The 27,278-nt window shown below is 45.8% G+C and overlaps 1 protein-coding gene across 1 annotated transcript in view; it reads left to right on the plus strand.

Moving 5' to 3' along the window:
* The window catches only part of LOC124606720 (BMP and activin membrane-bound inhibitor homolog), a 269,434-nt gene that overhangs the window by 166,744 nt on the left and 75,412 nt on the right, over positions 1 to 27,278 (plus strand). The window contains exon 2 of the mRNA XM_047138750.1: positions 20,169 to 20,322. Within this exon, the coding sequence (XP_046994706.1) occupies positions 20,169 to 20,322 (154 nt within the window). The remainder of the gene's footprint in view (positions 1 to 20,168; positions 20,323 to 27,278) is intronic.

Consider the following 27,278-nt stretch of genomic DNA (forward strand, 5'->3'; position numbering starts at 1 on the left):
TATGTTCACGGACGTGTGCAGGTATAGTCTGAACAGTGATTCTCGGCGGGTTTTCATCTGGCGTGAACCAGGAATCAGATACCAATCCCTTAATGTCCTTGAAAGTGACCTGTATGGAGTTATTTAAAGGAAATAGGAAGGCCCGGATCACTGGTGATGGACAAGCTTGTGATTGTTTTACAGTTTTAATTTGACTCAAAACAGACTTTATTATAATCTTCAATCCGGACATTTGCCCTTTTACTGATGCAAGATACAAATCTTCACTTTGATTGAATTACATAAACACGAATAAAAATCATATTATTTTGCGCCCGCAACCAAAATCGTAGATAGTAGGCACGGTGAATAATCAATCACAAACAATCGTTCCTGTTTAACCATGTCTCAAGAGACCAATAACACTATACACAGCCACATAATACCACAACTTCATTAAAGCTTAATAAAACTGAACTGCCCACATAAAGGTCCACAGTGAAACATGCTTATACTAAAAATACAAAGTGGGCCAACCAAGGTCGCAAACTTTGCACACAGGAAAAATAACTAGTTGCACGTTCATTAAAGAAACACAGATGATTAACATAATTGTTAAATAAGGTCGTCTAATAATAACTCAACCAATAAAATGACTTACAGAAACGCCAATATTAACAGGGTGGCCTCCCTTAATTAACGGACATAATGGCTCAGAATGATTCCCAAATTGCACTTAACTTTTGAGAACAGCATTAAGGCCCACAGCAGTGTTTGGAAGCAATAACGCTAAGCCCGACAGCCAATACGAGCGTTCACTCCACACGGCTTGTGCACAGGGTCACACAGCAGGCGGTATATATTTATATATAATCCGACCGGCCCCACAATGAGCGGTCCTGACAAGAATCCATAACCAATCACAGCCACACTGGAATATATAACAAGCACGCCCCCCCCCCCCCCCCCCCCAATTCTTAAGGAGCAATGCTCTCTAACATTACCCGTCTCCCGTCTCTCAGTAAATTCGCAGGAAACTCAGAGATCACTTCCAGTTGCCTTAGCCACGTTCAACATTAAATAAACATACCAAATGCTGCCGTGACAAATGATTGCACCATTAACTCTACGGCTGCCGGGCACGTACAGAACTGCAGCCAGTCCCAAAGTGGACAATATGTCCTAAAACAAGTTAAAATTGTCATGAAAACCACTTAAAACAGACACTCCACGGCTGATCAAAACGGAATAAGGAACATCAGCCTCCTTAAAATAGCCACTGTGGATCCACGTTCAGGATCATCTGCGACAGCTACCCATGCCACAATAAGTTTCAACAATCTTCTTAATTTAACACAGAATAAAAGTCATACGTAACTTGGAGATTGTAAATTAAGAGCTGGGAAGCTGTTCAGCTCGAGACGACGAACCCGCCACAATTTTGACCGTCAAGGCGCCCAATGATCGACACCGTACATCCGGCGCGCGCCAGAAGACAAGGGCGGCGAGCACGGCGAGGCCCATCATGCTCCACGGTCAGGGGCGCGGGCTTGTTTTCAACACTAGTTGGCTCGTTGAACGCCGACCGGAGACTCACTCGTCACACGTTCACCCGGAAAACCCGCCGGGGGAGCAGTCAAAGATAGGACAACCGAATATACACTCCTGGAAATTGAAATAAGAACACCGTGAATTCATTGTCCCAGGAAGGGGAAACTTTATTGACACATTCCTGGGGTCAGATACATCACATGATCACACTGACAGAACCACAGGCACATAGACACAGGCAACAGAGCATGCACAATGTCGGCACTAGTACAGTGTATATCCACCTTTCGCAGCAATGCAGGCTGCTATTCTCCCATGGAGACGATCGTAGAGATGTTGGATGTAGTCCTGTGGAACGGCTTGCCATGCCATTTCCACCTGGCGCCTCAGTTGGACCAGCGTTCGTGCTGGACGTGCAGACCGCGTGAGACGACGCTTCATCCAGTCCCAAACATGCTCAATGGGGGACAGATCCGGAGATCTTGCTGGCCAGGGTAGTTGACTTACACCTTCCAGAGCACGTTGGGTGGCACGGGATACATGCGGACGTGCATTGTCCTGTTGGAACAGCAAGTTCCCTTGCCGGTCTAGGAATGGTAGAACGATGGGTTCGATGACGGTTTGGATGTACCGTGCACTATTCAGTGTCCCCTCGACGATCACCAGTGGTGTACGGCCAGTGTAGGAGATCGCTCCCCACACCATGATGCCGGGTGTTGGCCCTGTGTGCCTCGGTCGTATGCAGTCCTGATTGTGGCGCTCACCTGCACGGCGCCAAACACGCATACGACTATCATTGGCACCAAGGCAGAAGCGACTCTCATCGCTGAAGACGACACGTCTCCATTCGTCCCTCCATTCACGCCTGTCGCGACACCACTGGAGGTGGGCTGCACGATGTTGGGGTGTGAGCGGAAGACGGCCTAACGGTGTGCGGGACCGTAGCCCAGCTTCATGGAGACGGTTGCGAATGGTCCTCGCCGATACCCCAGGAGCAACAGTGTCCCTAATTTGCTGCGAAGTGGCGGTGCGGTCCCCTACGGCACTGCGTAGGATCCTACGGTCTTGGCGTGCATCCGTGCGTCGCTGCGGTCCGGTCCCAGGTCGACGGGCACGTGCACCTTCCGCCGACCACTGGCGACAACATCGATGTACTGTGGAGATTTCACGCCCCACGTGTTGAGCAATTCGGCGGTACGTCCACCCGGCCTCCCGCATGCCCACTATACGCCCTCGCTCAAAGTCCGTCAACTGCACATACGGTTCACGTGCACGCTGTCGCGGCATGCTACCAGTGTTAAAGACTGCGATGGAGCTCCGTATGCCACGGCAAACTGGCTGACACTGACGGCGGCGGTGCACAAATGCTGCGCAGCTAGCGCCATTCGACGGCCAACACCGCGGTTCCTGGTGTGTCCGCTGTGCCGTGCGTGTGATCATTGCTTGTACAGCCCTCTCGCAGTGTCCGGAACAAGTATGGTGGGTCTGACACACCGGTGTCAATGTGTTCTTTTTTCCATTTCCAGGAGTGTAGATATCAGCGATGCAAGTCGAACACCCTAGCGCCAGCCGCCACTGAACTGCTGCCTAGGGGGAAATAATGACAAATTGCTTGCTCTTGTCACATGTACTTGAAGATACTATACCAACTCAAAACATACAGTTTGTGAAAGCCACAATTATGTCTGCAAATGACGTAAATATTAATGTAAATGTTGTTCGGTACACCGTCCTCAGTCACCAGTAGAAATATCTGCATTTATACCTGTTACACCCTTTATATGACACTGAAGATGATATCCAAATACCAGTTTGGCAATTAAATATTTTGTCATCCAGCTCATGAGCTCATGGTGTGCAGCGAGATGACTTTTAACAGCGTTTGAATGATTATGTTATTCAGATTGGCGAGAGTTGCACCGAAAACTTACTGTAAACATATTAAGTAAGAATGTAGTTAGGTAAATAGCTGGACAGCTACAGGACGCGTAAAAATTAAAAATGATTTTTAAAAAATTTTTCTAATGGCTCTGAGCACTATGGGACTTAACTTTTGAGGTCATCAGTCCCCTAGAACTTAGAACTACTTAAACCCAAGGACATCACACACACCCATGCCCGAGGCAGGATTCGAACCTGCGACCGTAGCGGTCACACGGTTCCAGACTGTAGCGCCGAGAACCGCTCGGCCACCGCGGCCGGCAAAAATAATTAAAAGAAAGGGCGATTAGTCTATATGCAGTACGAAGAAGGTATCTGTTCTTTCGGACATGCCCGACCATGCAGCGCTCTAGAATGAAATAATTAAATGAAGACCCTACGTTGTCGACGGGCGTTGATGTGCATCAAAGGGGAGAGTTGAAAAGGTGTGCCCCGACCGGGACTCGAACCCGGGACTTCCTGCTTACATGGTAGACGCTCTATCCATCTGAGCCACCAGGAGCACAGAGAATAGTGTGACCGCAGGGATTTATCCCTTGCACACTCCCCGTGAGACCCACATTCCCAACTTAATGTCCACACACTACATTCGCAGTGCCCCTGCCCATTACACTCATTACTCGCGACAGACAATCTTACCAAGTCCCGTAAGAGTTCAGCACAAACTTCATGCAGATGGTATCTGTTCTTTCGGACACATGACCTTCTTCTTCTGTGCTGGATGCACACGCATTGCCCGAACTCTTACGGAACTCGGTAACATTGTCTGCCGTGAGTAATGGACAGGGGCACTACGAATGTAGTGTGTGGACATTAAGTTGGGAATTTGGGTCTCACGGGGAGCGTGCAAGGGATAAATCCCTGCAGTCGCACTATTCTCTGTGCTCTTGGTGGCACAGATGGATAGAGCGTCTGCCATGTAAGCAGGAGGTCCCGGGTTCGAGTCCCGGACGGGGCACACATTTTCAACTGTCCCCGTTGATGTATATCAACGCCTGTCGATAGCGTAGGTTCTTGACTTAATTATCATTTGATTATATGCAGGGTTTACCGACTAGTCGATATCAAAGTTACTGGATACAGAGAAATCTTTAAAAGAAACCATATAGACGTCTGTTTTCACCAGCTTAGTGAACTCACAGAAGACTTGATTCTGAATCACTGGCTGGATATTGGACTGCTGTGCTCGAAATACTAGTGCAACGTATTTGTTGTTGCCGCGGCATCTCCCTCGCTTATACACAACTGGCCATTAAAATTGCTACACCACGAAGATGACGTGCAACAGACGCGAAATTTAACCGACAGGAAGAAGATGCTGTGATATGCAAATGATTAGCTTTTCAGAGCATTCACACAACGTTGGCGCCGGTGGCGACACCTACAGCGTGCTGACATGAGCAAAGTTTCCAACCGATTTCTCATACACAAACAGCAGTTGACCGGCGTTGCCTGGTGAAACGTTGTTGTGATGCCTCGTGTAAGGAGGAGAAATGAATACCATCGCGTTTCCGACTTTGATAAAGGTCGGATTGTAGCCTATCGCGATTGCGGTTTATCGTATAGCGACATTGCTGCTCGCGTTGGTCGAGATCCAATGACTGTTAGCAGAATATGGAATCGGTGGGTTCTGGAGGGTAATACGGAACGCCGTGCTTGATCCCAACGGCGTCGTATCACTAGCAGTCGAGATTAAAGGCATCTTATCCGCGTGGCTGTAACGGATCGTGCAGCCACGTCTCGATCCCTGAGTCAACAGATTGGGACGTTTGCAAGACAACAACCATCTGCACGAAAAGTTCGACGACGTTTGCAGCCGCATGGACTATCAGCTCGGAGACCATAGCTGCGGTTACCCTTGACGCTGCATCACAGACAGGAGCGCCTGCAATGGTGTACTCAACGACGAACCTGGGTGCACGAATGGGAAAACGTCATTTTTTAGGATGAATCTAGGTTCTGTTTACAGCATCTTGATGGTCCCAATCCGTGTTTGGCGCAATCGTGGTGAATGCACATTGGAAGCGTGTTTTCGTCATCGCCATTCTGGCGTATCACCTGGCGTGATGGTATTGGGTGCCATTGTTTACACGTCTCGGTCACTTCATGTTCGCATTGACGGCACTTTGAACAGTGGACGTTACATTTCAGATATGTTACGACCCGTGGCTCTACTCTTCATCCGATCCTTGCGAAACCCAACATTTCAGCAGGATAATGCACGACCGCATGTTGCAGGTCCTGTACGGGCCTTTCTGGATACAGAAAATGTTCGACTGCTGCCCTGGCCAGCACATTCTCCAGATCTCTCACCGATTGAAAACGTCTGGTCAATGGTGGCCGAGCAACTGGGTCGTCACAATACGCCAGTCACTACTCTTGATGAACTGTGGTATCGTGTTGAAGCCATCCAAGGTCTGTTTGACTCAAGGCTCAGGCGTATCAAGGCCGTTATTACGGTCAGAGGTGGTTGTTCTGGGTAGTGATTTCTCAGGATCTATGCACCCAAATTGTGTGAAAGTGTAATCACATGTGAGTTCTAGCTTAATATATTTGTCCATTGAATACCCGTTTATCATCTGCATTTCTTCTTGGTGTAGCAATTTTGATGGCCAGTAGTGTAATAAACAAACGAGCGAAAATATTTTATCCTATACTTCATTCGCATAGGTTGATTTAATATGTTAAACTAAGTTCATATTCTCTATGACCAATATATTAATAAAATAAGGAATTCGAATTAAGGAAAATCTTAATCTGTCCTCGTGTCTCTGAATTGTAAACCGAGTATCAAATGGTTCAAATGGCTCTGAGCACTGTGGGACTTAACAGCTATGGTCATCAGTCCCCTAGAACTTACTTAAACTTAACTAACCTAAGGACATCACACAACACCCAGTCATCACGAGGCAGAGAAAATCCCTGACCCCGCCGGGAATCGAACCCGGGAACCCGGGCGTGGGAAGCGAGAACGCTACCGCACGACCACGAGCTGCGGACTAAACCGAGTACAGGACCAGCGTATGTACACAGTCCATTCCGTTGGGCTGCCCGCTTGCCTGTAGAAGCGTGTGTGATGTGTTGTTTGCGCTCGTCTTATTAAACTCCTTCTGCGGGTGCCGGTGTTGGCTGTTTGCTGGTCAAATAAATTAGAAAGCAGCCAGTGAATAAGGCTGCCGCCTGGGCAGAAGGCACTACGCAGGTACAGTTCCGTCCACCACGACCTTAGTTCGGCCCGGCACGATCCGCAAACAAGTCGAGCAGCAGGCGACAGGGGAACTGCTCTGACCTTGCCCGCCTTTAAAAATTACTGCGTTGTGAGCATGCCTCCAATACTGCGGCAGTCAGTCACCCTCTTCTGTTATCCTCCCACACTTAGGTGACAAGTCATAGGGTACAGACATGCACTTGTGGAGTGGTAGTGTCACGTACACAATGTGGGGCGGCGGGTGGAATATTGTGATATATAAATGTTTGAATGTAGAAACACTGCATTTTCCGGCCGATTAACCATATGTGCGGCGGCGGGTGGAATTATTGTTGTTAAATGTTCCTGTTCTCAACACTGGCTCTCTAACTACAATATTGGCAACCAGAAAGTGATTAGCAAAACGTGAAGCCTGTAATTAGAATTCCTAGTGCCCACTTCATCTGAGAATACACTTACAGTTACAGCTTATAGTTCTGAGGAATTAGGAGATTGTCTGGGATTTATAATCAAAAACGGTCGTGAAAAAACGTTCTGTATTCTGAAAGTCGCAGATGAAAACAAAAGAATCCACACAATCTAACTAACAGAGCAGTTCAGAGTCTAATGTGCTGATGCCACTATAACTGTCCAAATTAGATGTTTAAGTGAATGCTCGCCATAATTTAACGATTAGGTTCATCAAACGCCACGCTAAATAATGATAAAATGTTTGTCCCGCGGCGGCACGTGAAAATACGACATACGCAAACTGAAGATAGATAATTAAAGTCAACCCAGAATTAACACTTCACTCGAAAATGATTTCATGGTTACGCGTATCTCGAGTAACTTAATGCGGCATCCGAGGCTGTTTGTAGTAATGATACCGACGCGACGCGACTCCCGATATATATAAAGCCGCGGTGCGGACGCCTAAGGGAACGCCTGATCAAATCGGCTCTCCCGACTAGCCGCTGGGCTAGTAATGCACCACATTAAGTTATTGAATAAATCATAGCTTCTTTTGCTGATGGCCGATGAAGTTCTTAATTTAAATGTGCATTCAGCACACAGGTAAGTAATCATAATAAAAGTTTGACGTGGCTACGTTAAATATTTTGGGCTTGACAATTAATTTAATTACACTGCAGGCAGTAGATGAGCTCTGAACTGGCCCTTTGGAGATACGCTATCGCTATAGTTTTATAGGTATTCAAATGAAACTTCTCACATCCTTATGGTTATAGCGGATCTCCATTCTACTTAAATATAAACATCCTAGCCTTATTTATTAGCCTACTTAATCTACCTTGCTTCCTTAATTTTTAAGACAAAAACCAGAAAATCATGAATTTCAATTAAAATCTTAATTTGTGAGGTCCAGAAGACTGTTTCTATTAAATATTTATGAAAAAGGAATTTAATTATAAATTTTGAAGTCTCTAGCTCTTTTCTGTTGCGCCAATGATTTTTACAGAAAAACGTCCAAATTTCGAAAATGGCTAAAGTTATCGAACTGATATTCAACACATATTAATTTAGTATTACTCCTGACATGCTAGAAACATTTTAGGTTATTTACTTGATTTTTAAAGTATTGCGCAACATTTATGACGTCAGAGCTAGTTACAGCGGACTGGCTGGCACACAATGGAAAGACTGATGTGAATTTACTATGGCGTGAGTAGGCTGCTTCCCTACAACAAGACATAAAAGGGGAGTGGATCGGCGGAGCCGTCATTTGTAATCAGGTGATTCATGTGAAAAGGTGGCGACGTGATTATCAGACATTGATCGCGCAATGGTGGCTATAGGTACATTCATGGGATACTCAGTTTCAGATATCGTTAGGGAATTCAATATTCCAAGATCCACAGTGTCAAGAGCGTGCCGGGAGTAAAAAATTTCAGGGATTACCTCTCACCACGGATAACACAGTGGCCGCCGGTCTTGATTACGAGCGAGAACAGTGGCATTTGCGTAGAGTTGTTAGCAATAACAGACAAGCAACACTGCTTGAAATAGCAGAAATCAACGTGGGACGTACAACGAACGTATCCATTAGGACAGAGCGGCGAAATTTGGCGTTAATTGGACTATGGCAGCAGACGACCGACGCTAGTGCCTTTGCTAGTAACAGGCCATCGCCTGCAGCGCCTCTCCTGAGATCGGGACCATTTCGGTTGGATCCTAGACGACTGGACAACCGTATCCTGGTTAGATGAGTCCCGTTTACGGGTGCTAAGAGCTGGTGGTAGGGCTCGAGTTTGGCGCAAACCCCCTGAAACCATGGACTCAAGTTGTGAAAAGGCACTGCGCAAGCTGGTGGTGGCTCCATAACGGTGTCGGCTGGAATGGAATGGGCCCACTGAACCGATCGTTGACTGGAATGTTTATGCTTGGTTGCTTGAAGACCATTTGCAGCCATTCATGGACTTCATGTTCCCAAAAAACGATGGAATTTTTATGGATGACAGTGCACCATGTTACCGGGCCACAATTGTCTACGACTGGTTTGAAGAACGTTCTGGACAGTTCGATGATGACCATTTGCAGCCATTCATGGACTTCATGTTCCCAAAAAACGATGGAATTTTTATGGATGACAGTGCACCATGTTACCGGGCCACAATTGTCTACGACTGGTTTGAAGAACGTTCTGGACAGTTCGATGATGATGATGATGGTGTCTGGTTTGTGGAACGCTCAATTGCGCGGTTATCAGCGGCCGTACAAATTCCCAATCTTTGCTCAATCCAATCCCGGCACTTTCTTGAACAAAGATGAAGTAATGAGGACAACACAAACACTCAGTCATCTCGAGACAGGTGAATATCCCTGACCTCGCCGGGAATCGAACCCGGGACCCTGAAAAGTTCGAGGGAATGATTTAGCCACCCAGATCACCCGACATGAGTCCCATCGAACTTTTATGGGATATAATCGGACTACCCAGGCAGCATGGCTTATCACTTTTTCAGGGGACGTCCAACAACCTGTGGTGTCCATGCCAAGTGGACTTGCTGCACTACGCGGGGCGAAAAGGAGGTCCCACACGATATTACGCGCCCGCATCTCGTGGTCGTGCGGTAGCGTTCTCGCTTCCCACGCCCGGGTTCCCGGGTTCGATTCCCGGCGGGGTCAGGGATTTTCTCTGCCTCGTGATCGCTGGGTGTTGTGTGATGTCCTTAGGTTAGTTGGGTTTAAGTAGTTCTAAGTTCTAGGAGACTGATGACCATAGATGTTAAGTCCCATAGTGCTCAGAGCCATTTTTTGAACGATATTAGGCGGTATCACACGACGTCCCATTACATGCTTCGAACCCCCTGGCTCTTCTTCAAGTAGATGTACACAGCTGGCATTAAAATTGCAACACCAGGAAGCATAGCAAATAAACCAACTATTACTTAGCATACATACTGGGTGGTTACAATTAAAGTGCAGCTACTCAAAGAGTTCCAGTGCGGGCTGTAATTATCGTATGGCAGCGAAACTTGTTAGACGTTCTAATGCATTCACGAGGAACCGATTTACGCTAGAAAAAAATTAGTACCAATTTTGACCACCAGATGCAAATCTGGCGCAGTGAATGCAAGAAAGACGTATAGAAATGTTTCCGTTTGCAATGAATTAGGAGTGATACGTGGACAGAGAAGGTCAAATTAGTGAGTAATGCATGCTGATGATTTTATTACTAACAGCCGCTTACACGATTTACTCAATATGAGCACTGCAGAAGCCAGCCGGAGTGGCCGAGCGGTTAAAGGCGCTACAGTCTGGAACCGCACGACCGCTACGGTCGCAGGTTCGAATCCTGCCTCGGGCATGGTTGTGTGTGATGTCCTTAGGTTAGTTAGGTTTAAGTAGTTCTCAGTTCTAGGGGACTTATGACCACAGCAGTTGAGTCCCATAGTGCTCAGAGCCATTTGAACCAGCACTGCAGAGATCGACGAGATACTGTACAGCACCAGATCTGCACCTGGTGCCCAAAATAGGAACTAATTTTTTTCAGCGTAAATCGGTCCATTCTAACGCATCAGCATACCTGCAAAGTTTCACTGCCATACCATAATTGCAGTCCACAGGGGACCTCCGTGAGTAACTTATAATAATAACCACCCGGTATAAAGTATGGAGGAGGAACACATGATTAAATTTGTAGGTCATTTGGCGACCTACACAGTACAAAATTTAGTATACAGAGCTGAAACACCTGACAGCAACAATGGCTGTAACCAGGCAACTCATCGATTAGAACTGATCTCGGATAACAGAAACGAGTACGTCGTTTCATGCTGATTTTAGTCTGTACCAGGGTTCATCAATCACAGCGCCTGGAGACCGGTGTCTCGGCATCCCATGACCAAACGTTTTCGGTGGATTCGAGATCTGGAGAATGTGCTAGCTAGAGCACAAGTGAATATTCTCTGTATCAACGTTTGTTACGACGAAAACGGGCAGCAGGGGACAGGGTCTTTCAATAAATAACGCTCTGTCTTTTTACAGCCTTTAATAAACACAGGAATACTTCCTCAATTTTGACGTTCCTTTTGCACGTGTGCGAAGTTTTGAACAGTTTCGACAGATGGCAGAGCCTTAGTGAAGCATTAAAATGACATCTGCGCAAGACAACGTGCTGTAATTGAACTCTTGGTTGGGAGAAAAGAAATCGTGGTCAACATCCATAAACATTTATTTGACGTTTATGGCTATGATGGAGTTGATGGAAATACTGATGAGCGATGGGTAAACGCAGTTGAAGCGTCATGAAGTGAAAAACTGAACTCCATGATCGGACACGTCCGAGACGTCCTATCACGGCAGCTGCTCCCGACATGATGAATCGCGCCGACGCCATTCATTATTTGTGGAGACCGGTACATCACAACTCGATAATTTTGCTCTACAGTAATTGATGAACATTGGAATCATGTGTACAGTGACTGAGAGTCTCGGATATTCAAACGTGTGCTCAAGATGGGTTCCACGTATGTTCACGACGGACCACAAGATTCAAACATAAGTCACTTCATCTGTACTGTTGGAGTGTTTTGAAGCCAGTGGAGAGGCCTTTCTGCAACGGATCGTTGCAGGTGACGAGCCCTGTGTGCATCACTTTTGAGCGTTCACCAACAGGTTCAAGTGGTTCAAATGGCTCTGAGCACTATGGGACTTAACATCTGAGGTCATCAGTCCGCCAGACTTAGAACTACTTAAACCTAAGGACATCACACACATCCATGCCCGAGGCAGGATTCGAACCTGCGACCGTAGCAGCAGCGCGGTTCCGCACTGAAGCGCCTAGAACCGCTCGGCCACAGCGGCCGACTCATCAACATGAAATACACCCACGACGCTGGAGTAAGGCCGTAAAAAAACAATACATGTAAACTAATTATTGACTGAAATCGTTACTCAGTTCCAAACCTTAAGAATAAAAATGTCATGAGAAAAAAATGTGGACCATTATTTATTGAACGACCCTCGTAGAACAGTGTTACCTTGCTGAAAGATAACGTTACAGGGACGTCGAAGATAAAGCACAGCCACTGACCGTAAAACGTCAGAAATGTAATACCTGCTGTCTAAGTTACCGGCTACGTGAAAGAGGTGATCGTATTGTGTACCACATACCATCATGTCTGGCGCCAGGCTCGAATCAATCTGCCAACTTTCGTTTGTCCCTTGAGGTTTTTTTTATCATGGGACGATATGATGTGCATTAATTGAAATATGTTAAATGACTTCATGATGATCAAAGTGCGTGACTGTTTGTATATCTGTGGGAAGCTATTTACTGGATTAAGTACATAGGAAAAATGCAACTACTTGCCGAAACCGGTAAAGTGAATATTTTCACATAGCTAAGCTATAGTGAAGTAATAAATTATTATATAAAAATTCACGACGGTCGCATACTCCCAACTGGCAATATGTCCATATTTTAAAACAAATGGTACATACCTTTGCATTTCGAGGACTAAATCGCGAAATCGGACTTCGCAAAATTGTTATTCCATTAATACGTATATGTGTCTGACTGTTTATGTTTTATAATATTTATACGGCATTTTCCTATAATCTTAGTTCCCAGCAGCGTGTAAAATGAGTGAAATAAATTGACTGCACTGTTTCTGATAAGAACATAAATTAATGCAACAGTTTTCATTAATTAACCTTTTATTAACAGTAAAAGCGGTAGCTCTGTCGCTCGGGAAAATAGTTTTCTTTGACGTTATTTTGTACTTACAGGAACAAAATAGAAACAACTGATGAGGTAAAAAGGCTCCATGTACACTACTGGCCATTAAAATTGCTACACCAAGAAGAAATGCAGATGATAAACGGGTATTCAATGGACAAATATATTATACTAGAACTGACATGTGATCACATTTTCACGCAATTTGGGAGCATAGATCCTGAGCAATCAGTACCCAGAACAACCACCTCTGGCCGTAATAACGGCATTGGTACGCCTGGGCATTCAGTCAAACAGAGCTTGAATGGCGTGTACAGGTACAGCTGCCCATGCAGCTTCAACACGATACCACAGTTCATCAAGGGTAGTGACTGGCGTATTGTGACGAGCCAGTTGCTCGGCCACCATTGACCAGACGTGTTCCATTGGTGAGAGATCTGGAGAATGTGCTGGCCACGGCAGCAGTCGAACATTTTCTGTATCCAGAGAGGCCCGTACAGCACCTGCAACATGCGGTCGTGCATTATCCTGCTGAAATGTAGCGTTTCGCAGGGATCGAATGAAGGGTAGAGCCACGGGTCGTAACACATCTGAAATGTAACGTCCACTGTTCAAAGTGCCGTCAATGTGAACAAGAGGTGACCGAGATGTGCAACCAGTGGCACCCCATACCATCATGCCGGGTGATACGCCAGTATGGCGATGACGAATACACGCCTTCAATGTGCGTTCTCCGCAATGTCGCCAAACACGGATGCGACAATCATGATGCTGTAAACAGAACCTGGATTCATCCGAAAAAATGACGTTTTGCCATTCGAGCACCCAGGTTCGTCGTTGAGTACACCATCGCAGGCGCTCCTGTCTGTATGCAGCGTCAAGGGTAACCGCAGGTACGGTCTCCGAGCTGATAGTCCATGCTGCTGCAAACGTCGTCCAACTGTTCGTGCAGATGGTTGTTGTCTTGCAAACGTCCCCATCTGTTGACTCAGGGATCGAGACGTGGCTGCACGATCCGTTACAGCCATGCGGATAAGATGCCTATCATCTCGACTGCTCGTGATACGAGGGCGTTGGGATCCAGCACGGCGTTCCGTATTACCCTGCTGAACCCACCGTTTCCATATTCTGCTAACAGTCATTGGATCTCGACCAACGCGAGCAGCAATGTCGCGATACGATAAACCGCAATCGCGATAGGCTACAATCCGACCTTTATCAAAGTCGGAAACGTGATGGTACGCATTTCTCCTCCTTACACGAGGCATCATAACAACGTTTCACCAGGCAACGCCGGTCAACTGCTGTTCGTGTATGAGAAATCGGTTGGAAACTTTCCTCATGTCAGCACGTTGTAGGTGTCGCCACCGGCGCCAACCTTGTGTGAATGCTCTGAAAAGCTAATCATTTGCGTATCACAGCATCCTCTTCCTGTCGGTTAAATTTCGTGTGTGTAGCACGTCATCTTCGTGGTGTAGCAATTTTAATGGCCAGTAGTGTATTTCTTGTAAATATTGTTTGATGTGTTTTTATATATAAATTTTCTCCAGCAAATAAACGTCGAAATTTTCGAAACGCGTGGGCAACACCTTTCTTATTGTCTTAGAACAAAAAATTTTCAGAAACATCTGTTTTCAATTTCACTTTGTTCATTAATAAATGTTGTCACTGATAGCGTATTTATTTTGCTACTAAACTCCAACTTTTTGTGCAACGGAAGGTAGGGCTGTATCCTAACTTCACTTTCACCGTTCGCTGTTAGTGCACCGTTGCACACCTCCGTTTGACGGTTACGCCTCCCTCCGTTCCGTTCCGCTGGCGTTCATTGTGAATCGGCCACCTACACTGGATCGCTTTGCGAAGTGCTTGTCCGTTGTCGCTGGCGTAAAGAGGCTGTGGGTTCCCACACCACACCACACCACACCGCAGCCGGCCCAGCAGAAACGGCAGACCCGAACGTCTGGCTGTGCTCCCTACCTCCCGCTTCCTCCTCCCCCTCTTCCACCACCTCCTCCCACCACTGCCATTAGGACGGCTCGGCTGTGTTTGGAGAGGAATCTCGCGGGCCTCCAAATTACAGGCCCCGCGTGTGTGTGTGTGTGTGTGTGTGTGTGTGTGTGTGTGTGTGTGTGTGCGCGCGGCCGGCCTTCACGTGCCTTCTTCCGCGCGCTCGCGTCTTCTCCTGGACCCTCGGCTCTTACCACTTTGTTTTGCAACGAAAATCAATACTCGACCTAGTCATTACTACATCGATTTCAATCGGTCCATCGGGTACTCGGAGACTGGAACCCCGTCCTGGCAAAGAGTGCGTGATTTATCACGCATGTCATGAATTGGGACTTGCTACTCCGTAATTCGGTCGGCGTGTAAAAGCTAGTACATACCGCGGCTGCACAGTAGCGCTCCTGCCTTTTTTTAATTTTTTTATGAAGCGCGTAACACGATACCCTATTTATGCAGAATAATACTATCGCCCTTGTACAGACATTTATTTCTGAGGCGTGCTTTATGACTAGGGTTATAAAAGTAACGACTAAATTTTTTATGATATACAGGGTGTTACAAAAGGTAAGGCCAAACTTTTAGGAAACATTCCTCACACACAAATAAAGAAAAGATGTTATGTGGACATGTGTCCGGAAACGCTTAATTTCCATGTTAGAGCTCATTTTAGTTTCGTCAGTATGTACTGTACTGCCTCGATTCACCGCCAGTTGGCCCAATTGAAGGAAGGTAATGTTGACTTCGGTGCTTGTGCTGACATGCGACTCATTGCTCTAAAGTACTAGCATCAAGCACATAAGTACGTAGCCTCAACAGGTTAGTGTTCATCACGAACGTGGTTTTGCAGTCAGTGCAATGTTTACAAATGTGGTGTTGGCAGATGCCCATTTGATGTATGGATTAGCACGGGGCAATAGCCGTGGCGCGGTACGTTTGTATCGAGACAGATTTCCAGGGCCGGCCGAAGTGGCCGTGCGGTTAAAGGCGCTGCAGTCTGGAACCGCAAGACCGCTACGGTCGCAGGTTCGAATCCTGCCTCGGGCATGGATGTGTGTGATGTCCTTGGGTTAGTTAGGTTTAATTAGTTCTAAGTTCTAGGCGACTGATGACCTCAGAAGTTAAGTCGCATAGTGCTCAGAGCCATTTGAACCATTTTTATGACTCGCGACTGGGGAAGACCTAGAACGACGAGGACACCTGCAATGGACGAGGCAATTCTTCGTGCAGTTGACGATAACCCTAATGTCAGCGTCAGAGAAGTTGCTGCTGTACAAGGTAACGTTGACCACGTCACTGTATGGAGAGTGCTACTGGAGAACCATTTGTTTCCGTACCATGTACAGCGTGTGCAGGCACTATGAGCAGCTGATTGGCCTCCACGGGTACACTTCTGCGAATGGTTCATCCAACAATGTGTCAATCCTCATTTCAGTGCAAATGTTCTCTTTACGGACGAGGCTTCATTCCAGCTTGTTCAAATTGTAAATTTTGAAAATCAACATGTGTGGGCTGACGAGAATCCGCACGCAATTGTGCAATCATGTCATCAACACAGATTTTCTGTGAACGTTTGGGCAGGCATTGTTGGTGATTTCTTGATTGGGCCCCATGTTCTTTCACCTACGCTCAATGGAGCACATTATCATGATTTCATACGGGATACTCTACCTGTGCTGCTAGAACATGTGCCTTTACAAGTACGACACAACATGTGTTTCATGCACGCTGGAGCTCCTGCACATTTCAGTCGAAGCGTTCGAACGCTTCTCAACAACAGATTCGGTGACCGATGGATTGGTAGAGGCGGACCAATTCCATGGGCTCCACGCTCTCCTGACCTCAACCCTCTTGACTTTCATTTATGGGGGCATTTGAAAGCTCTTGTCTACGCAACCGCGGTACCAAATGTAGAGACTCTTCGTGCTCGTATTGTGGACGGCTGTGATACAATACGCCATTTTCGAGGGCTGCATCAGCGCATCAGGGATTCCATGCGACGGAGGGTGGATGCATGTCTCCTCGCTAACGGAGGACATTTTGTACATTTCCTGTAACAAAGTGTTTGAAGTCACGCTGGTACGTTCTGTTGCTGTGTGCTTCCATTCCATGATTAATGTGATTTGAAGAGAAGTAATAAAATGAGCTCTAACATGGAAAGTAAGCGTTTCCGGACACATGTCCACATAACATATTTTCTTTATTTGTGTGTGAGGAATGTTTCCCGAAAGTTTGGCCGTACCTTTTTGTAACACCCTGTATATTCGGTATTATCTAGACACATAACTTACCCTTTACAAACTATTCGTTGCTAGTTACTTTCGTTACTAAATCTCATTACATCTAAATGTTTTCTGAAGTTTACTGTGGGCCCTCATCTAAATGTAATTGTCGACAGAAATCACAGTTTTATTTATGTCCTGGCTTTTCTCTGAACAAAGAGAAATGACACCGTGTCCTTATTTTCTGCTGCGTGATGACTGCACTACATAATGAGAAAATATACTGAATTGCAGTTGGCGTCAACTCACATAACTAGTACAAGCAGTTGGAAAATAGTATCATTCAGCTCATATCACACTGTTTCAATCGAACTTAACACTTTGTAAGAAACGTAGGTGGGACGAAAAAACTTATATCGGAGAGACACAGTTACAGAACACGTCACTCAGGAATTGCTCCCGCATGGCTTTTGAATTCACAGGGTTAAAGAAATGCATCTGAGAGTAAGCAACTGGAGGCTTCGGAATACTAACAACTTGGCCCAAACCCGACATGAACTGAACGCGGGGACGAAAATGGGGATAACGGAAAAATAATTTACTGGCAAAAAAATCGCATCATCAAAACATAATTAGTGCAGAGTAATGAAATTTAGCGAATGCATTTGTATGGGTATCATATTTAAGTGATTAAGTTGCAAGATCACAGATTACAGTAAGCGCAATGTGAAGCCGTGCAAATGTGAAACTCTGGTACGTTAATAAACAGCGAAGATGCCAGAATATTGAATGCAAGCACGAAAAGGTGCACAAGTGCGGATGTGAGTTTGTGGGATGGAGTTCGATGCCTGTTGCACTCGTACTGTTGAAACATCCCTTTAGAAAAATTTATGAATTACTGTGCTGGTAAAGCTCTTACGTTATTTGATTTTGTAACAGCTGAGCAAAACCGAACGTACTCAGACATTACTCTCTTTACTTATTCTGATCATCACAGAAAAGAGTCGTATCTAGAGGTATCACTGGCCCCATATCACTCCAACTGCACACGCCCCACACCATTACAGAGCCTCGACTAGCTTGAACAGTCTCCTGCTGACATGCAGGGTCGATGGGTTCATGACGTTGTCTCCATACCCGTACATGTCCATCCACTCGATACAATTTGAAACGAGACTCGTCCGACCAGGCAACATGTTTACAGTCATAAACAGTCCAATGTCGGCGTTGAAGGGCTCAGGCGACGTGTGAAGTCATCAAGGGTAGGGTACACGAGGGGGCCTTCGGCTCCGAAAGATGTATCGTTGAATGGTTCGCACGCCAACACATGTTGATGACCCAGCTCTGAAATCTAAAGGAAGGGTTGCATTTCTGTCACTCTGAACGATTCTCTTCAGTCGTTGTTGGTCCCGTTCTTGCACGATCTTTTTCCGGCCGCAGAGATGTCGGAGATTTGATTTTTTTGCCGGATTCCTGATATTCTCGGTAGTCTCGCGAAATGGTCGTACGGGAAAATCCCCACTTAATCGCTACCTCGGAGATGCTGTGTCCCATCGTCGTCCGTCGACTGTAACCCCACGTTCAAACTCACTTAAATCTTGATAAACCGCCATTGTAGCAGCAGTGAACGATCTAACAACTGCGCCAGACACTTTTTTCTTATATAGGCGTTGCCGGCCGCAATGCCGTATTCTGCCTGTTTACATATCTCTGTATTTGAGTGCGCATGCTTATACCAATTTCTTTGGCGCTTCAGTGTATTTAGGCTCTCTATTAATTTACCAGCTCACACAGCTGTACTTTAATGGGACCATACTTGATAACAATTAAAGTCTCCATGTTGAGAAAGTGCTTATGTTATCCTGCAACTGTACATTCAATTAATGAAAGACCACTCCAGTTACCGATATGTGCTTTATTTAGTCCACAACCGTTTCTGGCCTTCAGACTATTTTCGGGTGGATCTCAAAATTGTACTGTCGCGGGGCAAGGTCAAAATCAGGAACTAGAGAGGCTTTTCATTAACTGGCTGCTTGATAACGACCAACAATTATGAAGTAATATCTTTTGCGGCTGGACAGTGTGTCGGTGCCTGGTGATGATGCCTTGAGCGTTCCGAAACCGATAACGATTATGAAACAATGTGCAGCTGTCAGCAAACGACCTGGAAGAGCAGCTGAACTGAATGGACAGTGTCTTGAAAGGAGGATATAAGATGAACATCAACAAAAGCAAAACGAGGATAATGGAATTTAGTCGAATCAAATCGGGTGATGCTGAGGGAATTAGATTAGGAAATGAGACGCTTAAAGTAGTAAATGAGTTTTGCTATTTGGGGAGCAAAATAACTGATGATGGTCGAAGTAGAGAGGATATAAAATGTAGACTGGCAATGGCAAGGAAAGCGTTTCTGAAGAAGAGAAATTTCCAGAAATTTGTTAACATCGAGTATAGATTTAAGTGCCAGGAAGTCGTTTCTGAAAGTATTTGTATGGAGTGTAGCCATGTATGGAAGTGAAACATGTACGATAAATACTTTGGACAAGAAAAGAACAGAAGCTTTGGAAATGTGGTGCTACAGAAGAATGCTGAAGATTAGATGGGTAGATCACATAACTAATGAGGAGGTATTGAAAAGGGTTGGGGAGAAGAGGAATTTGTGGCACAACTTGACTAGAAGAAGGGATCGTTTGGTAGGACATATTCTGAGGCATCAAGGCATCACCAATTTAGTACTGGAGGGCAGTGTGGAGGGTAAAAATCGTAGAGGGAGACCAAGAGATGAATACACTAAGCAGATTCAGAAGGATGTAGGTTGCAGTAGGTACTGGGAGATAAAGAAGCTTGCGCAGGATAGAGTAGCGTGGAGAGCTGCATCAAACCAGTCTCAGGGCTGAAGACCACAACAACAACAAGTACAGCTGTGAGAAGAGGTTATCATAATAGAGGGAATGAGTAGTTGACTGGTCTTCGGAACAAGGGTGTTTCTGCTGGCGTCCCAGCAAGGTGTAAGTGTTAAGATAAACACAGCCTGCATGCTGACGCGAGCTTGCGCTTATCGCGGTGGTGTTTGTGTTCGCAGGGGAGGTGCGGTGCTTCTGCAACGTGCCGCCGTGCATCACGACGGGCTACATGTGCAAGTCGGCGCTGGGCGCCTGCTTCAGCGAGGCGCGGCTCGGCTCCGCCCCCGCGGGGCCCGGCGCCCGCCTCCACGGCTGCCTCGACATGCTGCACAGGTAGGCTACAGCTCGGCCACCGCCCCGCCCTGTCTGAAAGCACTCGCTCCAAGACACTTCAGGCTTTGAAGCCATCCTGTCGCCTCTTCGGCCGCGGTCACTGTCGCACCGATATCGGTGGATTCCGTCGACCACCGACGTCAGCTGAAGACATCCTGAATGAGATTTTCACTCTGCAGTGGAGTGTGCGCTGATATGAAACTTTCTGGCAGACTAAAACTGTGTGCCGGACCGAGACTCGAACTCGGGACTTTTGCCTTTCGCGGGCAAGTGCTCTACCATCTGAGCTACCCAAGCATGACTCACGCCCCGTCCTCACAGCTTTACTTCTGCCACTACCTCGTCTCCTACCTTCCAAACTTTACAGAAGCTCTCCTGCGAACCTTGCAGCACTAGCACTCCTGAAAGAAAGGATATTGCGGAGACGTGGCTTAGCCACAGCCTGGGGGATGTTTCCAGAATGAGATTTTCACTCTACAGCGGAGTGTGCGCTGATATGAAACTCCCTGGCAGATTAAAACTGTGTGCCGGACCGAAACTCGTGCAGGACGGGGCGTGAGTCGTGCTTGGATAGCTCAGATGGTAGGGCACTTGCCCGGAAAAGGCAAAGGTCCTGAGTTTTAGTCTCGGTCCGGCGCACTGTTTTAATCCGTCACGTAGTTTCAGAAGACTTCCTGTCCTTTAGAATAAGCACTTTAGTAGGCGCGCGGTCACAGTGCAGCCTGGCTCATCGCCCGAACTCATTTCGGACGACAGTCGGTGAAATTCAAACCAGTTTGTTTTCTTCGACCGTATCGACCCACACGACACGAAACATGCATTTTGAGAAACTGATAAGTTTAGTCAAAAAAGGCGTTTGTGGCATCCAGACGATGAAGATATGGTAATCGGTGTATACACTACTGGCCATTAAAATTGCTACACCAAACTGAAATGCAGATGATAAACGGGTATTCATTGGACAAATATATTATACTAGAACTGACATGTGATCACATTTTCACGCAGTTTGGGTGCATAGAACCGGAGAAATCAGTACCCAAACCAACCACCTCTGGCCGTAATAACGGCCTTGATACGCCTGGGCATTGAGTCAAACAGAGCTTGGATGGCGTGTACAGGTACAGCTGCCCATGCAGCTTCAACACGATACTACAGTTCATCCAAAGTAGGGACTGGTGTATTGTGACGAGCCAGTTGGTCGGCCACCATTGACCAGACTTTTCAATTGGTGAGAGATCTGGAGAATGTGCTGGCCAGGGCAGTAGTCGAACATTTACTGTATCCAGAAAGGCCCGTACAGGACCTGCAACATGCGGTCGTGCATTATCCTGCTGAAATGTAGGGTTTCACAGGGAGCGAATGAAGGGTAGAGCCACGGGTCGTAACACATCTGAAATGTAACGTCCACTGTTCAAAGTGCCGTCAATGCGTACAAGAGGTGACTGAGACGTTTAACCAATGGTACCCCATACCATCACGCCGGGTGATACGCCAGTATGGCGATGACGAGTACACGCTTCCAATGTGCGTTCACCGCGATGTTGCCAAACACGGATGCGACCATCGTGATGCTGTAAACAGAACCTGGATTCATCCGAAAAAATGACGTTTTGCCATTCGTGCACCCAGGTTCGTTGTTGAGTACACCATCGCAGGTGCTCCTGTCTGTGATGCAGCGTCAGGGGTAACCGCAGCCGTGGTCTCCGAGATGATAGTCCATGCCGCTGCAAACGTCGTCGAACTGTTTGTGCAGATGGTTGTTGTCTTGCAAACGTCCCCGTCTGTTGACTCAGGGATCGAGACGTGGCTGCACGATCCGTTACAGCCACGCGGATAAGATGCCTGTCATCTCGACTGCTAGTGATACGAGGCCGTTGGGATCCAGCACGGCGTTCCGTATTACCCTCCAGAACTCACCGATTCCATATTCTGCTAACAGTCTTTGGATCTCGACCAACCCGAGCAGCAATGTCGCGATACGATAAACTGCAATCGCGATAGGCTACAATCCGACCTTTATCAAAGTCGGAAACGTGATGGTACGCGTATCTCCTCCTTACACGAGGCATCACAACAACGTTTCATCAGGCAACGCCGGTCAACTGCTGTTTGTGTATGAGAAATCGACTGGAAACTTTCCTCATGTCAGCACGTTGTAGGTGTGGCCACCGGCGCCATAGTTGTGTGAATGCTCTTAAAAGCTAATCATTTGCATATCACAGCATCCTCTTCCTGTCGGTTAAATATCTCGTCTGTACCACGTCATCTTCGTGGTGTAGTAATTTTAATGGCCAGTAATGTAGTTCGGAATCTGTGACCTAAAATCGTAGGTTTATTTCAAACTACAAGCATGCAAAATCTTTAGCGGAAGTTCTAGGTGTAAGGTATAAACTCAAAATAATAATATTTCCGTTGAAAAGGCTGGCGTATGTTATGCTTTAAATTACTGCACCGTATCTTTTTGTGGTTGTGGTATGTGGACAGTAGCTGTCTACAAATTATAATTCCTGCTTACTCGCGTTTTGACGTCAGAAGAGTGGTGGTACTGTATCTGATACATTAATGATACACTTCTGGCTTAAGTAAAACGAGTAGATATACTTTTTATTTGACATCTGGAGATTACCTCTTTCCAGTATTTAGACGTATACCACGTTCTGAAAAGTACAATTTCAAAGTTTTTGTGTGATATGTTGGATGCTATTCACGATGCCCTAAAGGCTAATTTACAAGCTAACATTTTTACTTTCGTGGAGATATGCCACCAATTGAAGGCAGTTTGTTTGTTGACATAAGCGTTTCGCTTTATTTATTTGGGAAGCACCATCAGTGGCGTGTAATACATGTTCCCTTTTATACATAGAATAAAAGTATTATGTGGTAGATACAATATGATGCTATATTACATTTTGTCGCGCCTTTCTGTCGTTTTTTAGGTTAAAATCAACTTTTGTCATTTCTTATGTTTTCCATCTTTCCGTTAGTTGCTTTAAATTCGTGGAGTTAAGTACCGTCTACGCAACTAACTGAAGGCGGTTTGTTTATTGCCATACGCGTTTCGCTTTGTTTATTTGGGAAGCATCATCAGTGGCCTGTAATACATGTTCCCTTTTATACATACAAAAAAGTGACTAACATTGTTAGTCTCGCATCCCAAATATTACGAAATATGGAAACTTGTTACAGCCTGGAACAGCGCGACTGCTACGGTCGCAGGTTCGAATCCTGCCTCGGGCATGGATGTGTGTGATGTCTTTAGGTTAGTTAGGTTTAAGTAGTTCTAAGTTCTAGGGGACTGATGACTTCAGCAGGTAAGTCCTATAGTGCTCAGAGCCATTTGAACCATTTTTTTGAAAACTTGTTAGTTCCTTTCTCAAATCCACTGGACATGTGCTTAAGGACTATTGAATTTTCCGCTATTAGAATCTGATTTTCTGAATATACTGCTAGTATTGCATTAATTTTCACAATTTTTTTAATACACTGAAGTGCTGTGAAACCACAAATCTACCTTTTATGAATTAAGTAATACTTACTCACACAGAAATTTTATCTATGCATCTTGTAATAGAAACATCATTTACTGTCACAACGTAAATGTACCATTATGCGCTCTTAATCTCATTGGGAAAACGTCTATACACCGAAGTCGTACATCCTGGCACTGTAGCATAATAAACCATACTTGCCATATGTTTTGGAGAGATCCTTAATGTGATGTATCACTGAAACTACATATTTTAATATTACACACGTATGAAATATACTAAAAACATCAATTACGGCATGTTAGCGTCAAAGGTGGCCTTGACTTCTGACTCTAACGGGTCGTGGGAGAAGGAAAGTAAAGTCACAAAGTTGAAACTGTTTAATTTTTGTGGCATAGCGTTTTTCCTTTCAGCTCATGTATTCATTAAACTAATCTGGTAATTCCAGTAACCGAGGACAGAGTGTACAGTAAGTCTGCAGGCTTTCGTGGCCGTTGTCACTGAAGTTAAAATCTTCTGAGTTATTAGGCCGCGTCATGTTTCTTCTAAAATGTACGACGTTTCGACTCCTCTGCTGGGATCTTCCTCGGGATCTTTGGTGTCCTCTATTGCTAGATCCTGAGGAAGATCCCAGCAGAGGGGTCGTAACGTCGAACATTTTAAATAATGATATGTGTGTGAAATCTTATGGGACTTAACTGCTTAGGTCATCAGTCCCTAAGCTTACACACTACTTAACCTAAATTATCCTAAGGACAAACACACACACACCCATGCCCAGGGGAGGACTCGAACCTCCGCCCGGACCAGCCGCTCGAACATTTTAGAAGAACAGTCTACGAATATACCTCCAGCGCTCGGTGTCTGAGGGCCACAACTTTTCTGCAAGCAACTGTGCCTCCGTCTTCAATACGCCGCCGTGGCGGCTACCTGCCGAGACTGGCAGCATCAGATCTTAAACCTTAGATGCCACCTAATTTAAATTAGACCTTAATATTCATCTGTAGTAAGCCTGTGATTGCCAAGCGAAGCACTAACACTGTCCTAATTAATACAGAGCGCAGACTGAGAATCTTAAGTCGTTAATTTCACCTGTATGGAGTTATCATGAGAGACGGAAGAACACACAGTGATTAGAGTTCATGTGGCAAACTGGTGTTTACACTGGTGAGGTTAGCAAATGCAAACGGTCTTTCCGTGACGATGGTGAAGCTTTGTAAAGTATGGAACAGTTACTTCTGTACCTCACAACTAGAAAGTGGCTCTGGACGGTACGGCTACAGACTAGTTCCGGGTGTCCAGTGTTTAACTGTAGGGTCATTTACTAGACTGTGGCTCGTCTATTAGCTATTACAAGCTGGTGACGGTAGTTTTCTCAGATCGGGCTTGTCACGATACATCTTCCGCAAAGCGCCACGGGAAATGCCCGTTGGATGCACGACCCTTGCTTCGGCCACCCGCAATCTGACCGCTGTCAAACGCACTGTCGTGCTGACAGTCAGTGCGAGACCTGGCTCGAGATCCTAGTCACATGACACGCCGAACCGTTCCCTGTTGCTATAAAACTGTTTCTGCACTTTAGAAAAGGCATTTCAATCAATACTACATCAACACCTCCCGAAGGAAATGCTTCTTCGTGGGTTATCTAATCAGATTTGCAAATGGATCGAAAATTGACTGACAGGTGGGCTGCACCAAATTATACAACTTACTGACACTCAAGTAATATGTTGAAGTAATACCTGATGTGCTCCTAGTGAAATTAACGTGACCATTGATGTTCACGATATACACCAATAATATTGCTGGCGGTATTAGCTGTAATCTTAGCCTTTTCGAAGATTATGCTCTTATCTGTGAAGACATTCTATGCGATAAAAATTCCAAAAAATATTAAATTAGAATTCCAGAAAATATCAGCTTGATGGAAAAGCTGGCAGGAGCTGCTTCAGGTAGAGAAGTGCAAAGCTGTGCGCTTCACGAAACCTAAAAAGTGCTGTATCCTTCGACTATCGGATTAATGAATCACGACTTATGTCAGCCAGTCTGTAGAAGTAAGAAGTGAGACGATCATACACGAGGGCTATTCGGAAAGTAAGATCCGATCGGTCGCGAAATGAAAACAAAAGTTAAATCGAAAATGTTTTATTTGCAACAATTTGCTACACCTTCCAGTTACTTATCTGCATAGTCACCGACTTACACTTAGGCATTTGTCGTGGCGTTGTATCAACTTTTCAATACCTTCGTCATAGCAAGTAAACACCTGTGCTCTCCGCCACTTCTCTGCGCTGGTCTGCAGTTCGTTGTCTGTGCCAAAATGTTGTCTTCCTAGCCAGTGGGAGCCAAGTCCGGGCCGTATGGTGGCTGATCAAACGCAACGCTTCGAAAAAGCTGCGGGGACGTCCTCGTTGCCCCTGCAGTGCGTGGTTGAGAATTGTTATGAAGAAGTAAATGTATGACAGGTATATTATGTAAGGTTGCATAAAATCAGGAGAAACCTCGCAGCGGGTACCTATACTGTGCAGGGACACTGTTTTTCTAGGCATCTGTAGATGCTAAGAACCGAAAAGATCGACAGGCATACCAGAGACACTGCCCGATACATCTGTGTAAATCTTCATCGGATTTTCGCTGTCATTTCCATTTTTCGACTTATGGCACCTTATTTTCCGAACAGCCCTCGTTGGTTCGGTTTTAGCTAAAGTAGATCACAACTCGTTGAGAGAGGATAGTGGATAACTTGTCTTGACTGGGAAATATTTTAGTCACTTATCTCAGCATGTGGTTACCTCTGGCCAACCCCCGAAATGAGTCGATGGGCGAGGCTGAACTCTTGACAGGAAAAACCCATCTCTGGATTTTGGCCACTGGACGGGAATAAAAGTGATCATCTGTAGACGCGGTGTTCCAGAAATGTAATGAAGAGGATGGCGTGCAACCAGATCGGAGTGGGAAAAGTCACCTAGGAAACGTGTAAACGGTCAGCCTGCGCATAGTGAACAGTCGTAGAGTCACTGAGTAGTCAGTAATAATCGAGTAAGCAAAGTACCAATAAAGGGGCCACAAATTGGATGACAGCAGCTACTGACGGAGCAGTAGTACTTCATTCACGAGAGGACGTTGGTATTCCTGGCAACACAACGACAACTGATAGATGAGTATATGTTTCACTGAATAATGTAGAAAAGAGATAGTCTTCGTCCCGACTAGCAGTGTAGCGGATTCCATTTAGTACTTGTCTTCTGTGAGTTACGCCAAGGAGCCAGAGATATAACAGGTAGGCCAAGAGGCCACTGAGTTAGGCAAAGTCACCATTAATGTCGTAGAATACAAGACAATAATTGCCTTTGTGTCTGATCTAGGCAATCCAATAGAACAAGGAGCCAGGGGGCTCTTGTCTTTTGATAGTTGGAAGCCCACGTGTAGTACATCGGAATCATTGTGAAAAGAGTTTCGACAGTA

The sequence above is a fragment of the Schistocerca americana genome, chromosome 3 (genome assembly GCF_021461395.2).
Source record: "Schistocerca americana isolate TAMUIC-IGC-003095 chromosome 3, iqSchAmer2.1, whole genome shotgun sequence".
NCBI lineage: Eukaryota > Metazoa > Arthropoda > Insecta > Orthoptera > Acrididae > Schistocerca > Schistocerca americana.